Source organism: Aegilops tauschii, chromosome 5 (genome assembly GCF_002575655.3).
Source record: "Aegilops tauschii subsp. strangulata cultivar AL8/78 chromosome 5, Aet v6.0, whole genome shotgun sequence".
In the NCBI taxonomy this organism is placed as follows: Eukaryota; Viridiplantae; Streptophyta; class Magnoliopsida; order Poales; family Poaceae; genus Aegilops; species Aegilops tauschii.
The window spans coordinates 227,849,543-227,864,288 of NC_053039.3; the positions used below are offsets into that span (position 1 = coordinate 227,849,543).

The following is a 14,746-nucleotide window of genomic DNA, read 5'->3' on the forward strand; positions in this document are numbered from 1 at the left end:
TGCAAGCAAGGCTCAAATACTTGGTTCGAACCCTCGCACCTCAGGATGCAAGCGGCGACGGGTTTCGCGGTACTACAAAATTAGTGTTAACTTGGCAGCTAGTAATTGATGCGTTTCGCGGGCGGGATAAGCGGGCCGCCGCTTGCATCCTACCTAACTAAGTCATCATTGAACAAAAACCAGAAAAACATGGAGGAAGCACAGTTGACTACAAATTATTGGAAACAACCATCGCTAGCTTAGCTGCTGCATACCGTTAGTTAGGTCTTGCATTTCTTCAGCAAACAGGGGATTACAAACTTAGAAGACCACTGCTACCACAACACCAATCGGAAACTTGCCATAACGCTAATTAAACTGACCAACCCAGCAACACAAAGGAAAGTAACTACTTAAGCTCAGTAGCCTGCTACTCAGAGACCCAACCCTGTCCAGTGGATGATCCGACGGCGGTCACTCACTCCTCCAGCCTCAAGATTCCCGCATCGCCTGATCGAGCTAACCATCCGTGTGAGCATCCACTGGACAGGCACGCGCCCGCACCACCGTTGATTTTTCTTCACTTGCGCTTGCCGCGCTTCTTGTCGCCGTCCCCGGAGGCGCCCGCGCCGGCGCCGCCGTTCTGGAGCAGGTCCACGAGGCAGGGCTGCTTGCAGTTGATGCAGGTGGGGTAATCCTTCTTGGCCACCATGCAGTACATGAGGCACCGGGTGCAGGCCCCGATCACCATCGGCGACTTGCTACCAGGGCTGCCGTCTGACGACACGCAGGAGCTCGGCGACGACGACCCGCTGTCGTCATGGCCGTCCACCTCCATCCCCACCGGCGGCGACAGGTTCAGCTGCAGCTCCAGCCTCCCGCCGTTCCTCACGCCGCCGTTGCCATTGCTGCGGTCCATGACTCACAGACAATCACACTGCACAAACAAGAATATGCATATTAGATAACAAAACAAGATTTCCTCTTCAGGTGGGCAGAACAGAGGCACTGCTGCATAACATACTCCTACGTGAGGAAGAACACAAGGAAAAGCAGAGTTGCTACCTGAATCCCGTGAAGAGGAGAGGAGAGAAAGAGTTGAGCAACTGCTGCGATGTGTATTTGGTTGAGGACTTTGAAAGGCCCGAAGGTCTTTATATAGGAGGGGTTCCAAGCATAGGAGGAGAGGTCAATGCTTCTCTTTACTTGCTATTAATGCAACAGCAAGGACCCTCCGTCCTCTTCCTCTCTTCACTTCCTTCCACATCCCTCCAACCCTACTCTCTTCTTGTGATCTTGCACATCATAAAGTTAATTAGTTTTTGAAAAATACATACTCCAAAATCATATTTTATGAGCTTATACCAACCTCAGTACGTACTACAGGAAAACAGGAGAAATCTATAAGGTGGAAAACTAGACACATTTGTGAGGCCAAATTTACTCTTATTTTCGTGGTCGCCCTCTGGGTGTATTCATGGCGACGCTGCCAACACCATGCTATTGGCAATAGCTGTGTGCGCAGTGTCAACATCTTGAACGCCCTTTACTGATGCGCAGCAGCTGCATGAAGGGTTCCATCCAGCGAAAATAAGTATAGTGCATCAATGTGCCACTGGTTATGTGAGTAAATGGATCTTAAATAGGAGATGCGCCACTTTACGTAAATGGTGTCTTTAACCGAGCGGCGAGGCCGGCTTGGCCGTACCCATTGTATACTCAATGGAATCCTGCAGTCCATTGAATTCCTCTGTGATGTGAAATGACATCTCACCCAAACACGAGCAAGCTTTTATAACCCTATTGCGTCTTTATTTCAATTCTTACAGGAGTACTTACGAAGGAGAGTTTACTCCCGCCGGTATGACCTGACAGCAGAATTTATAGCATTGTAGGGTTGACTCGGGGTAGCTTGGTAGTGTCTACAGATAATAGTAACAGTGAAATGCTAGAGATCTCTAGGAAAATCTTTGATGGAATAGTATGCTTCTTCCGCAGGAACCCTGCTTGATCGGAGATACCAGAGCCAAGAAATACAGCAACTATCAAAGCTGCCTACATACTCTATCTGATACCTAGAACCCATACTAAAAAAGAAACATAACAATTAACATATGTTAGGGATCTACATATTCTGATTGAACTGATTAATTATAAGTTCCAAAAGCCCCCAGAGTCCAAACTAACGGCACTCATCCATGATGGCCATACAAGATGGCTCACCCATGTTGTGCTCCTAAATACTCTATTCTATACAATCTTAGAGGATAAGTGATTAGACAGGTTGGAAGCTACGAAATTATTTGTTAAATAGAACACTGATAGCCTAACAAAATATAGCAATGGAATCATCACAACCTTCTGCATACATAAATAGGAGATAAATAAATGATAATAGGGGACAAATGATATTGCAACAGAGTGAGGGTCAACGACCACATGGGCCGATAACATTTGAGTCGATCAGAGCATCTCTAGGCGATCCCTTAAAAACCTCCAGAGGAGTAAATTTGAGCACTAGCCGCACCTAGCTGAACGCTTAAACGGTTAGACGACCATTTTTATTCTTTTATTCTTTCATCCTTTTATTTTCGGCTGTACATAACACTTTTATTTGTAAATTTATTAAAAAAATTGCTCTGAGGATAAATTCTCACAGTTTTGCCCCCCCCCCCCACACCCGAGCCGACATCACCGCCCAAGCTTGCCGTCTTCGCCACCTCAGCCCCCAATTCCGGCCGGAATGGAACCAGAATGCTCCTCCACCACCCCAACGCGACGCTGCCGCCTGCGCCAAGGAAGCGGTTGGGGACAAAAAACTTTGTGCAGGCAGCCATGCTGTCAATAAAGCCGGTGCCGCGGCCGCAATGACGACAGGTCGCCCTCCCCTTGCTCCGGCCAACGGCAAGCGCTCGAGGAAGCCGGCGGAGGCGATGAAGGCGCTTACCGAATAGGTGTCGTGATCTACGTCGATGCCTCGTCCTCGTCTGGTGGGTCTTAGCCTGTCCGGCCACCCCTCTGCCTCTTTCGCCTCCTCGTCTGCCTCGTTCGACCGTCATAGCCGCTGCTGAGATGGATGTGGCCTACTTCAAGTCATAGTTGGATGATTCACGCGTGCTTGGCCACGACGATCTAGACTACGATGGTTCGAGGTTAGCTCAGGGAGAAGAGACCGAGGAAGATAAAGATCCCGATGAAGAGGAGGAGGTCGGAGATCCTGTAAATTTATTCAAGCAAACAACAAGAGATCAAGGACTCGAAACTATTCACAAGACAAAGACATTGCTTTGTGTCATGCTTGGATGAACGTGTCGCCTGATGCATCGGTTCGCAGAAAACAAACCAAGGAGAGGTTGTGGAGTAGGATTGAAGATTACTATTCCAACACCGTGACCATCTCATCCAACCACACTCAAGGCTCTGTTGGACATCATTGGGGGACCATCCAAGAGAAATGCAATCGATGGTCCGGTTGTATTGATCAAGTCAACAATGCACCACCCAGTGGGGTGCCAATCACAGAGTTTGGGCCTATCATTCAGGACCTATACAAGCAACACAACAAGAAGAACGGTGGCAAGGCCTTCACATTGCATCATTGCTACAAGGAACTAGTTGGCAATGAGAAGTGGATCCAAAGGAACTTCGACACTGTTAGAGTTATAATATAAGTCATGTATACCCCTTTGTATTTATCCCGTAGTATAAGGGGTTTCCTGCATATGTACCACACCTGTACATGTATATATATCGGCCTATGGCTTCATGGGAATACAAGTTGCTTATTCCTAACATGGTATTAGAGCCTTAGGTTTCTTTTTTCGCACGCGCAACTCGTGCTCCGATCCTCTCTCGCCGCCGCCGCGTCTTCTTCTCGCCGTTCCCGTCGTCTGCTCCTCCCGCACGCTCGCGGTCAGTGCCGCTCCCGTTCGGACGCAGCTCCCGCCAGGCGACTTTCCCTCCCGCCCAGCGCTGCTCGCCAGGACGCAGCTCCCGCCAGCGCCGCTCCCGCCAGGACGCATCTCCCGCCAGGCCGCCGCTCCCGCCCGGAGGTCGTTCCTGCCCAGGCGCTGCTCGGCCGCGTTCGTTCCTGCCCAGGCGCTGCTTGGCCGCGTCTCCTGCTGTGTGGATCGCCAGGTCCATCTCCTCTCGATCGTCTACTGCTGTCGTCTGAGGTCTGCTGCGCCGGATTTCGTTCCCAGCCGCCGTCCTCGTCCGGCCTCTGCTATTTTCGGATCTTTGCAAAAAAAAAATGTCTGCTGCATCAGGCTACGTTGCTGTCCCTCGCTGTCCGGTGATCTTCGATGGTACCAACTACACCGAGTTCGCTGGCTTCATGCGCATTCACATGCGTGGCATCCGTCTCTGGGGTGTTCTTTCTGGCGAGGTCTGCTGTCCGCCACGTCCGGTTCCTCCGGTGGCCCCTACTCCGCCGACTCCACTGGTTCTTCCTCCGGATGCTAATCAGGCCGCCAAGGATGCGGCTAAGGTTGCTGATGAGGCTGCTGATCGTGCCTATGATGAGAGGGCTTTGGCTTATGAGGAGGCTCTTCAGACGTATCATGGTGCTTTGTCTGTTTACACCCAGTGGCTTGATGATGATGCTCGTGCTGCAGCTGTTCTCACTGCTAGTGTTCTGCCTCAGTTTGCTTCTGAGTTTCTGGGTCTTCCTACTGTCTTCCAGATGTGGACCTGTCTTCGTCAGCGCTATGAGCCCTCTGGTGATGCCTTATACCTTTCTGTGGTTCGTCAGGAGCATGCTCTTCAGCAGGGTGACTCTACTGTTGATGACTTTTATGCACAGAGTTCTGCTATCTGGCGCCAGCTTGATTCTCTCCGCAGTGCTGGTTGTCGTACTTGCCCCTGCTGCCAGGCTGTCCAGGCCGATTTGGAGTTTCATCGCGTCTACGAGTTCTTGTCTCGGCTCCGTAAGGAGTTTGAGCCCCGGCGTGCTCAGTTGCTTGCTCGTGGCCGTATTTCTCTCATGGAGGCGCTTTCAGAGATTCGTGCTGAGGAGACTCGCCTACGTGGTGCTGGTTTGCTGGAGGTTCCCTCTGTGCTCGCTACTCGGGTTTCTTCCACTCCACCTGCTGCACCGCCCCATTCTCGCTCGAGTGCTCCGCCGCTTTTGCCCACTCCTTCTGGAGGCTCAGGTCGCCCCCGTTCACATTGTGACTACTGCAAGAATGATGGTCATATTGAGTCCCAGTGCTACACCAAGCGGAAACACCTGCGCAAGGCGCGATCATCAGGGACTACGTCATCTCCCTCGCCAGCTTCAGCCATTGCTTTGACCGAGCAGGATATTCTGAGACTTAAGCGTCTGCTCGCGGCTTCAGGTTCTTCCTCGACGGGTACTGCTGGTTCTGTGACTGATGCTTCCCGCACTGAGCACCCGCCCTCTACACAGTCAGGTACATCCCCATGGGTTCTGGATTCTGGAGCTTCTTTTCATATGTCTTCTCATTCTTCCGCTTTGTCTTCTCTTCGCTCGCTGGATTCTCCTGTTCATGTCTTTACTGCTGATGGTACTCCACTTTCTGTTGCCAGTAGAGGCCATCTTTCTACTCCTTATTCTGTTCCTGATGTTGCTCATGTTCCTCGACTTCCCATGATTCTGTTTTCTGCCGGTCAACTTACTGATTCTGGTTGTCGTGTCATCTTTGATGTTGACTCTTGTTCTGTCCAGGATCGTCGCACGCACACTCTGGTTGGGGCTGGCCCTCGCCGCCGTGATTCTCAGGGTCTTTGGGAGTTGGACTGGCTTCATGTTCCTTCCGCTGCCACCACCATCGCCAGTTCCTCCGCTGCTGTCGCTTCTGTTACTGGTTCCTTCAAGCAGTGGCATCATCGACTTGGTCATCTGTGTGGTTCTCGATTATCGTCTTTAGTTCGTCGAGGCCTGAGGTCATGGATTAGCATATCCATTGAAGCCAATGACGAGGAGGATGAATAACCTTTCAAGAGGCCAGATTTTAAAAAGATTGCAAAAGAGAGGAAGAATCATGCAGGTGTTGGTGGCTACAAAGAGGAGCTTTGTGCTATGATTGAGACCAAGAAATCACTGGTGGCCGAATGCAAAGATGATAAGACAGCAAAGTGAAACAATCTCAAGTGCTTAGAGGACGAGAAGGGAGGTAAAGTTCGTGGCTGGAGATAGAAAGGTGAAGGGGAGGAGCAGAGGATTGCACTCGAGGAGGAAAGGCTTGCAAAAGAGAAGAAGGCCAAAGAGAGGGCTATCATGTTTGTGGATCCAAGCACGATGGATGCCATGGCAAGGAAGTATTGGGAGCTCACTTGTTTAGAGATCATAGCCCAATCGGAGGCCTCTCGTGGGGGTGATCGTGGTGGCCATGGGGGTGATGGTGGTGGTGTCCATGGAGGTGGTGGTGGTGGCGGCCGTGGGGATGGTGGTAGTGTGTCCATGGAGGTGATAGTGGTGGCTGAGCGGTAGTGATGGTGGTGTCCATGGAGGTGGTGGTGGTGCCATGGGCGTGGTGATGTTTTCTTTGGATGCGATGGGCACAAAAGTGCTTGAGTTGATGAGCACAAAACATGCCTTTGGTAGGGCACGATCCACGACATAAGACATGCTGTGTTGTGGTGATTTTGGATCAAACTTGATGGATGTGGTGCCTTTTGGATGAACTCTATACATGTTTTAATTTGAACTAGATGACCCATTACGCCCAGGAAGTTAAGCAAGCTATGGGCTGCACGTTTAATAAATGTTCATTTTATAAATTATTCCCAAAGGGTATTAGCATGAATAACAATGCATATGGGAACAAACAATAAGAAGCAACGGATAAGCTAACAAATAGGGACAACTACCCATGAATCATGGCAAGTACTTGTTCGTACTAGCCGCACTTAGACACGACCTCGGTGCCGGAGAGGTCAGGCATGAACGTTGGTTTGGGTGGCACGTTGGTTTGGGTGGCGATGGGAGAGAAGCGCGGAATAACAGAGACAATAAACGCCAGTGTCGATCCATCGAGGCGCGTCCCTTGAGTCGAGTCCGCTGCACATATGGGTCCGATGCAACAAAGAAATTGGTTAGGTCTGAGCCTTCCAAGCTGTCGGTCTTTATCACGCATGGATCCGGACCCGGGTCCTTCCCCTCACTTTGATGCAATGCCTCGCGGACCCGGGCTCACCTGGCGCGCGCGTGCGCCCGAGTAGGCATGTTGCATGGCCGACATTGACGTGTGGAGTTGTGTGGGGCTTAGCTATACGGCTTTGTTTGCGTACGTCCAGGTCGTCGCGCTGCATGCCCGAGCGCTACGTATCGCTTTTACCTGGGCTTTCCAAGCCCAGATTCTTGCCGCCGCGGACCTGGCTGGTTGGTGCCCGTGGGACACAATGCATATAACCCACCCCCTTCACACACTAGCCCTACCAGAGTAGTAAGCGGACACGTATGAGCGCTCATACCAGCCACTACCGCCTGGTCAACTATGTTACCCCCTACCTTTGGATCGGGAAGCAGATGCACAAAAAGATTAGAAACTTCACGAGAACCGAGAACCCTAGCCTCCAAAAGGGACCCGGAGGGGGAATTAATAGAAGGACTCCGCTACACCATCATCTCCATCAAGAGGACTACGACCGTGACTCTCCCTTCCCCCGTAACCCTCGCCGCCGCCACCTCCCCAGCTCGTTTCCGGCAGGATCCGACGGCCCTTGCCGGTGCACGGACCGGATCCGGGCTCGCCTCCCCCCGCCCTTCCTTCCCCTCCCCCTCTTCCGTCCTCGCGCCGCCTCCCCGGGAGGCGGTCGGGGCGGCTCCCGCGCCTCCGTCCTCGGCCTCCCTTCCCTCCTCCTCCCCCCTGCCGCCGCCGGCGAGCGCCCTCGGCTCCGACCCGGGTGGTGCCGGCGGCAGCATGATCTCCCCTTCCCGCGCGCGTGTCCTCCCTTCCCGGGGCGGGGGCCGGGGCGGTGTCGCTCGGTGAGGCGGCGGTCCGGCGAACCGGCGGGGTGGCCGGCGGCGGACGTGGTGGCGGCGCTACTCCTTGGCAGCATGGTGGCGCGGGGTGGCCGGCGGCGCGTCCCCGGCTCAGATCTAGCGGGTCGGTTCCCGGCGTGGCTTCGTTGTCTTCTGCGTGGTGAGGAAGAGGAGCAGCTCGGACCGGGGGCGGCGACGCTGACGGCATGCCTGCTGCAGCGCGAAGGCGGGAGCTTTATGAGGGTCCGGCCGGGCCTGGTATGCTCCTGCTACTGCGTCTGGTCGGCTACCGCCGTTGATGGTGGTGAGACGGCGTGAGAAGCTTCAAGACCGTGTTGGTGCAAGGTGGTGGTCGGTTTGGTGGTGGGCTCCGGAGTGCCCGAGGTGATGGTTGGGATCGGGAGAAATTCCTGTCGGCCTGGCCGACACCGACGCGGTGGCGCTTGAGGGTGCCGCCGGACCTTCCTGGAGGGCGTTGAGGGCTACCCTTCTTCTCTCCTCGTCAAGTACCAGGGGAAACCCTTGGCAGCAGCGTCGTCATCATCGTGTCCTTTCTTGGAGGTGTTGATTGGTACCGGCGCTTCGGAGTCTAGGAGCTTGGTGGGAGATCTCGGTGGGCACAGTGGTCGCGAGGCTTCTTCATTTTTGTCGATCCACCGTTGTGGGCATTTGTTCCTTTTGTTTTCTCTTTCGTTTCTTTTGGGCGTGTCTATGTTGCTTCCGCCCCAGCACCTATCGTTGGTTGTATCGGTTGGTTGCTTTGTAATACAAAGCGGGGGGGGGGGGGGGGGGGGGAGACCTTTTTCGTCAAGAGGAGTACGACATCAACCATCTCCATCACCATCATAACCCCTTCATTTCTTTTTAATAGAAGACCATAGTGGATTCATACTTGTATTACTTGGATCATTCATCTATGTTTACCATGATTTACCCTTTGATGCTTGTTGTTTTCATGTCCGAGTATACCCCCTAGTTCGTGGGGATAAGGAGGAACCATAGCATGTTTAGGTGTTGGATGCCGATAGGGTTTGGCATCCTTTTTGCATCTTTATCTAAATAACCTTCTCCATGTTAAGTGAAGTCGACCACTCAACATTTGCCTTCATGGACGAATGATTATATTATCGGGGCGATGGTGGGTTTGAAGAGGTACTATGGTAACAAAGATTATCTCCCTCCTTGCCTGACCATTCTATAGGGGACTATAGGAGACCACCTTTAGCTGCGTCCACATGGGAGACCCTTAATCACCATTCCGGAAACCTGAATGTGGGGAGGGATAGTGGTGGAATATGTGATATGTGGCTGTTGCATGTATGCACGTATCTGTATAGGCTCCGCCAACTCCTAGAAGCATGAAAAGTGGACTAGAAATTCGAACATAGAACTATGATTTACTATACGTTACGTTAAATACATACTAGTTGGGGAATCTAGACTCCCTGAGAACGCCTTCGCCTTATTGATTCACAAAAGCTTCATTACTCTCTGTCTCTTTTATTTTAGTCTTGAACTTTTATTTTTAGTCAACTTTCACCTGCAATATTTCCACCTCCGTATTTGCTTTGCATCGGACTATCATTAACTTGGAGTCACATCATGATAATTCTCTACAAGAAACCAAGACCATTGCATATGCTTCATGTGGGATCGATACTCTTATTTCGAAAAGGCTACAATTAAACCATGAGCACTTGCAGGCTATCAGATAGCCGGCTGGAATATTGAGCCACTTATCGGCAACCGTGTGTCGCCCCCGCGACCACCGGGCGCCACCACCACTGACTAGCCGGCCTTGCCAACTCGCGGGAGCAAGCAGGGAGGGAGACGCCCTCTGATGGCCCTCTGTGTCTCCTTTTATAGGCGGGCGAGGGCAAAAAAACAGACGGATCCGCCGGGGACCATTACGCACAATGGAACAGATGGGAGGGTTGTCGCCACTGTCGGATGGGGAACGACTGAGCCCTTCGCTAGGGTTTTTGTACAGAGGAGGAAGACGACGCCTTGACTGTCAAACTGGTTCACGTGGATTGATCTCGGCCGTTCGCCCGGCGTATAGGTTCGCCGCCTTAACTGGTCGGCCAACTCCAACATAGGCTACACGGCCCCTTCGTGGCCGGATCTGGCTTGCCTGCTCCCTCTCCATGCTCCCATCCGTGCTCCCACTTCATCCTACGGCTGTTCTTTTTCCTTTTTCTTTTATAATCTAATCATCTCCCCCCCCCCTGTTTTTCAGGGGGTGGGGCCGGGCCTTATTTCTTCCAATCAAATCAAGCCACGTATGCGGGAGCACGGATGGGAGCATGGGAAGGGAGCAGGCAAGTCTCGTCCTTCGTGGCCTGCGTGACCCCCAAAATTGGCACATATACAATCCATGCAGAATAATAGATTTCCTATTTTAGCCGGTTCAGATTTTTTTTAGAAAAGTCCACAAGCTTCGGAGGGAGGTATTGCAGAGAGGCCTTTCCACCTCCGAAATAATTATAGTGGACCTCCTAAGGAACCCAGAAATTTTCGCAGGAACCTCTAAAAGTCCAGAAAATTGCATAAAGGCAATTAATTTCAGCAGAAAATTATTAGGAAGCCTAAAAAAGGATTGAAAATGCTAAAAATCCCTGAAATTGCTACAAATTATAGGAATCCACCTGGACTCCAAAAATATATTGTTGGTATCAGAAAAATTAGAAGATCATAATATGGTTGGGAGCTCCAAGGAATAAAAGAAAAATACCAGGACAGTCGTCCCCGTCATTTGTTTTTCCTTATTTGGGGATCTTTCCCCTTGGACCACTAACCCGAGTGGTTTCAGGGACCCAAGGGCTTCCCGTGAAATATTCTTCGTGGCAGCATGTAAACAATATTAGAGGACCAGAAAAATGAGATTAATTCATGCCTTACTACATCTATTATAAACCACAACTCGATAAAAAATGCAATAGCAAACCAAACACTACATAAATTTACTAGCAGTAGCAAATACTTGATGTACTCAGTAGCAAGGAGTAAATTAGTGAGTAAATTATAAATATACTAGCAAACCAACGATGTACGAGCAAAGTAGCAAATCTGTGAATAAATGTGTTAGGCGTAGCAAATCTGTGACAACTGCAGTAGCAGAGTGGTAAATCAGTAAATTAATGTAATAGCAAAGTAGAAAGCCTATGTTTTGGGCTACGAAGTATTTTTCTTGTTTTTAGCAACAAAAAACTGGGATACTTGCTAGTACATGTATTGCGTAAGAATCGCATTATTATGCAGTTCCTCCGTAACGTAATGCAAGACATTTTTGACAGTGTCATGGACTATAAAAATGTCTTGCAGTACAAAAAGTTATCAGAGGGAGTATGATTTAGTCTCCCGTATTCTACTTGCTACAAATTTTGCATGACATTCTACGCTAAAGACAAAACATATACACGAGCATAGTTTCGCAAATCAGGAATCAGGATTCAACACCGTTTTGTGCTTAAAGTCTGTCTGCAGGAAATGAGAGTGGTGTGCACTTCAGGCTGTCAGGGTTTACTGCCAAAACGTCTTATATTTAGAAACGGAGGTACTACAACATTTGGTGGTTACTGTATGGCATTTATCACTCACTGAATTAGATCCAACTGACTGGAAGAGTCGCTCTCATAATCTTAATGTACTCAAAACAGGATCAGTTCAAGATATCAATAATGAAGACGGACCCAGACAAGGAAATACTCGCATTACATATATGCCAACCATATGTGGATATGGGCCATATGGAATTCCATGACAATGATTTCGCCATCGATATCCCTCATCAGATTGCCTTTAGGTTCCCGAGAGGAAACTATTGCAAACCAATTAAAAGACACCAGGGCAGTCAGAACTTGCATGAATGCACTCTTTATGCAATAAAATCAGCTACAGTCGCAAAGCAGAGCACATTAATGTTCTTTCTTGGTTGCTTCAATTTCATCAGAGCTGCGTGTATCATGCTTAGCAATTCCCTAGCTGCAAACCTCATATATATGTACTGTTGCTAATCACCTACATTTGTTCACAATTTGTGAGAACAACAGCAGCAATAACGCTTTTAAATTTTACCTGAGGGAAAGGTGACCAGCATAGTATAATTGTTTTAATAATAAATAAACATAACAATCACTTGTTTGAGAATTACTACATCCGTTCTGAATTATAAGATGTTTTAGATATTTTAACATGGACTACATACGGACTGGTATGAGTGAACAAACACACTTAAACGCTTCTATGTACATCTGATTCAGGAAAAAGTTAAACATCTTATAATTTGAAACCAAGAGAGTATATCAGAAATTGCATTCGGCAACGGTAAAGTTGTTTCAACGGGATCAACAGTTCAACAACACCCAATAATGATGTTTTCTTTTCTTTTCCTTTTTGAGTTGACCAATCATGATGTCTTGGACAGTTAGGCTCCACTTGGATTATCGTTTGGCCCGTGAATACCCCCGTAAACGATACACGCCTCTAGGCGTCATTTTTCTTGGGGCAAAAGTCACGCTGCGGCCGGTATAATACACGTGTAAACTAAATCCTCCTCCGGACTAAAAAGTTTCACCGATTCCAAGCGGGGCTTTAACCCGTATCACAATACGATGAAGCCCGGTAACAAATAATGCAGGTCTGATAAGCCCATAGCGTCAAGATATTAGTCGGAACTCCGAACATAATCATAATAATTTATTGTATCAATTTCGAACAATTTGTAGTCCTACCTCCATTTTAAAAGGAATCTTTCCTACACTTAGGCTTTCTAATCCAAGCGATTCCCTCAAAATGTGCAACTACCTTTAAGAGGTCAGAGCTTTAAAGGCAGGTGTAATGAGAGAAATGGCAAATCTTTGACCAGAAAAGATCGAATTAACCCGTCAATCAGTACCATCTTGGATGAGCAGACCTCATTGATAACTCTCAACCACAAGTACAAAGAGCTAAAGAAAGTAAGGAACACTGTCCACGGACCAAAATATTATGGAACACAGAACTAGATATGTACTACAGCCAATATGGCAATAAATGTAAAGAATTTATAGTAGTACTTCACTACTGGTAAAAATCTGGCGATCCGATCTCTTAACAAGATACAAGCTGAGCATGTACAAGATATGTATATAAACCTAGATGAGTACTTGAAAAAGGGTAAACCAATCGCGTGAACCAAATGGATAAAAGTAGGGCCTAGAGAAAATTAGTAGTAACCTTAGTTGGATAAACATGCTATTGGCTTCATGAAAAGGCCCAATAAACATCGGCGAGAAACAATACAGAACGGGTTGACTAAGCTTGAAGAAAACGTTATGTTATATACTCCCTCCGTTCCTAAATGTAAGTCTTTTTAGGGATTTCACTACAAACTACATACATATGTATATAGACATATTTTAAAGTGTAGATTCACTCATTTTACTCCGTATGTAGTCCCTAGTTGAATCTCTAAAAAGACTCATATTTAGGAACGGAGGGAGTATATACTTCTACTTCAGAATCGAATACAGAATAGGTCAAGCTGTCTAAGCAGCCTACGACTAATACAGTGCTTCAGCATCGAATACTGGACATGTTAAGTTTTGCAAAACAACGTACTAGCATTTACGGGAAGGTCGAAACCATCCAGGACTGTGCCTCTTTTGTCCCTGAAACTCGTAATACAAACACGAGTTGCGGTTCACCTCTCCCCGAGGTTCCCGCGAGGGCGCAAGCCAAAGTAAAGTAGTACAACGGCTGCCGGCGGGGAAGTTTGTTAACCTGTGAGGTCCCTGCGGTGCGACATTCCGTCGAACACGACATCGGCATCAGTGCATCGTGGCATGTCGAGCAGGGTCGCGCCCTGCAGGCTGGGGCTGTGCAATAGCTGCCATGTCCGGCATGCGTAAGTGCGCAGGCGGAGGCGCTTATGGCGGCTTGGTAAATTCTCCGGCGAGGACACTGGGCGGACCGTTTCGATCGTGCGAGCACGCGGCCACCATTTTCTCGGCGATTCCTATCTGACGCTCGTTCCGTCGGATTTTTTTTTTCTTTTTGTTTACCGGGGCTGCTCATTGCGCCAGATAATCGTCTTTTTCCGGTTTACTTCCGTTTTTTGAAATGTTTTTGTTTTGCAATTTTCCTTATGTTTGCTTCGGTTTTCTGTCTTTTTCCTTCAATGTTATATTCCGCTTTTATACTTTTACTCATTTTAAATCCAAATTTTTACATTTACTTTTTTCCTTTGATTTATCTAAATTTTTCGTATTTATTTCAACATATGAATATAATTTTCCTGCATACATGAATATTATAAAAAAACATGATGGATTTTTAAATCTGTCAAGAATATTTTTTAAATATGCGATGGACATTTTTTGAATTTGCAGTGTTTTTTCGAGTACGCCCTTGCCTTTTCTACTCATAATAATTGCTTAAAAGAAGTTAAATTAGTGGTCGCGAAAAAGTGGATTATATTATTTTGAGAAAGTTCAAGGAAGGTCATGCACACCTAAATTGAGCCCGTCTACACAAATTGATCCGTCAACCATTTTTTCTATAGTGGCCTGAAAAGATTGGATTGCTACCTTCGGAGAGCCATTGACACTGGGTTTGATAACACATTATTTGAACTGGACCAAACGAACATTTTCTACAATATTTTCCTCTTTCTTTTGACAACATAAATTTTTTTGAGCTTGTCAATTAAGATACCATTTCCCAACATTTTAAAAAAGGGTTAATTATCATTTTGCCTTTAGTGTTCATGTGCTCAGTTTTGCCCTCAGATGCGAATAGTGCTCAGTTTTGCCCCTAGTCCGAGCGCACCGACTCGTT

At 48.3% G+C, this 14,746-nt stretch overlaps 2 protein-coding genes across 2 annotated transcripts; one reads left to right on the plus strand and one right to left on the minus strand.

Moving 5' to 3' along the window:
- Positions 1-215: 215 nt before the first annotated feature.
- Positions 216-1,274, minus strand: LOC109771181 (protein GL2-INTERACTING REPRESSOR 2). The gene is made up of 2 exons (XM_020329883.4): positions 1,045-1,274; positions 216-916 (listed from the first exon to the last, which is right to left on the minus strand). The coding sequence occupies exon 2, from the start codon at positions 896-898 to the stop codon at positions 560-562; it is 339 nt and encodes a 112-aa protein (XP_020185472.1). The 5' UTR covers positions 899-916; positions 1,045-1,274; the 3' UTR covers positions 216-559.
- Positions 1,275-4,084: 2,810 nt separating this feature from the next.
- Positions 4,085-6,865, plus strand: LOC120964571 (uncharacterized). The gene is made up of 2 exons (XM_040389350.3): positions 4,085-5,393; positions 5,669-6,865. Exons 1-2 carry the CDS (start codon positions 4,232-4,234, stop codon positions 5,713-5,715), a joined length of 1,209 nt encoding a protein of 402 aa, XP_040245284.1. The 5' UTR covers positions 4,085-4,231; the 3' UTR covers positions 5,716-6,865.
- The last annotated feature ends 7,881 nt before the right edge of the window (positions 6,866-14,746 follow it).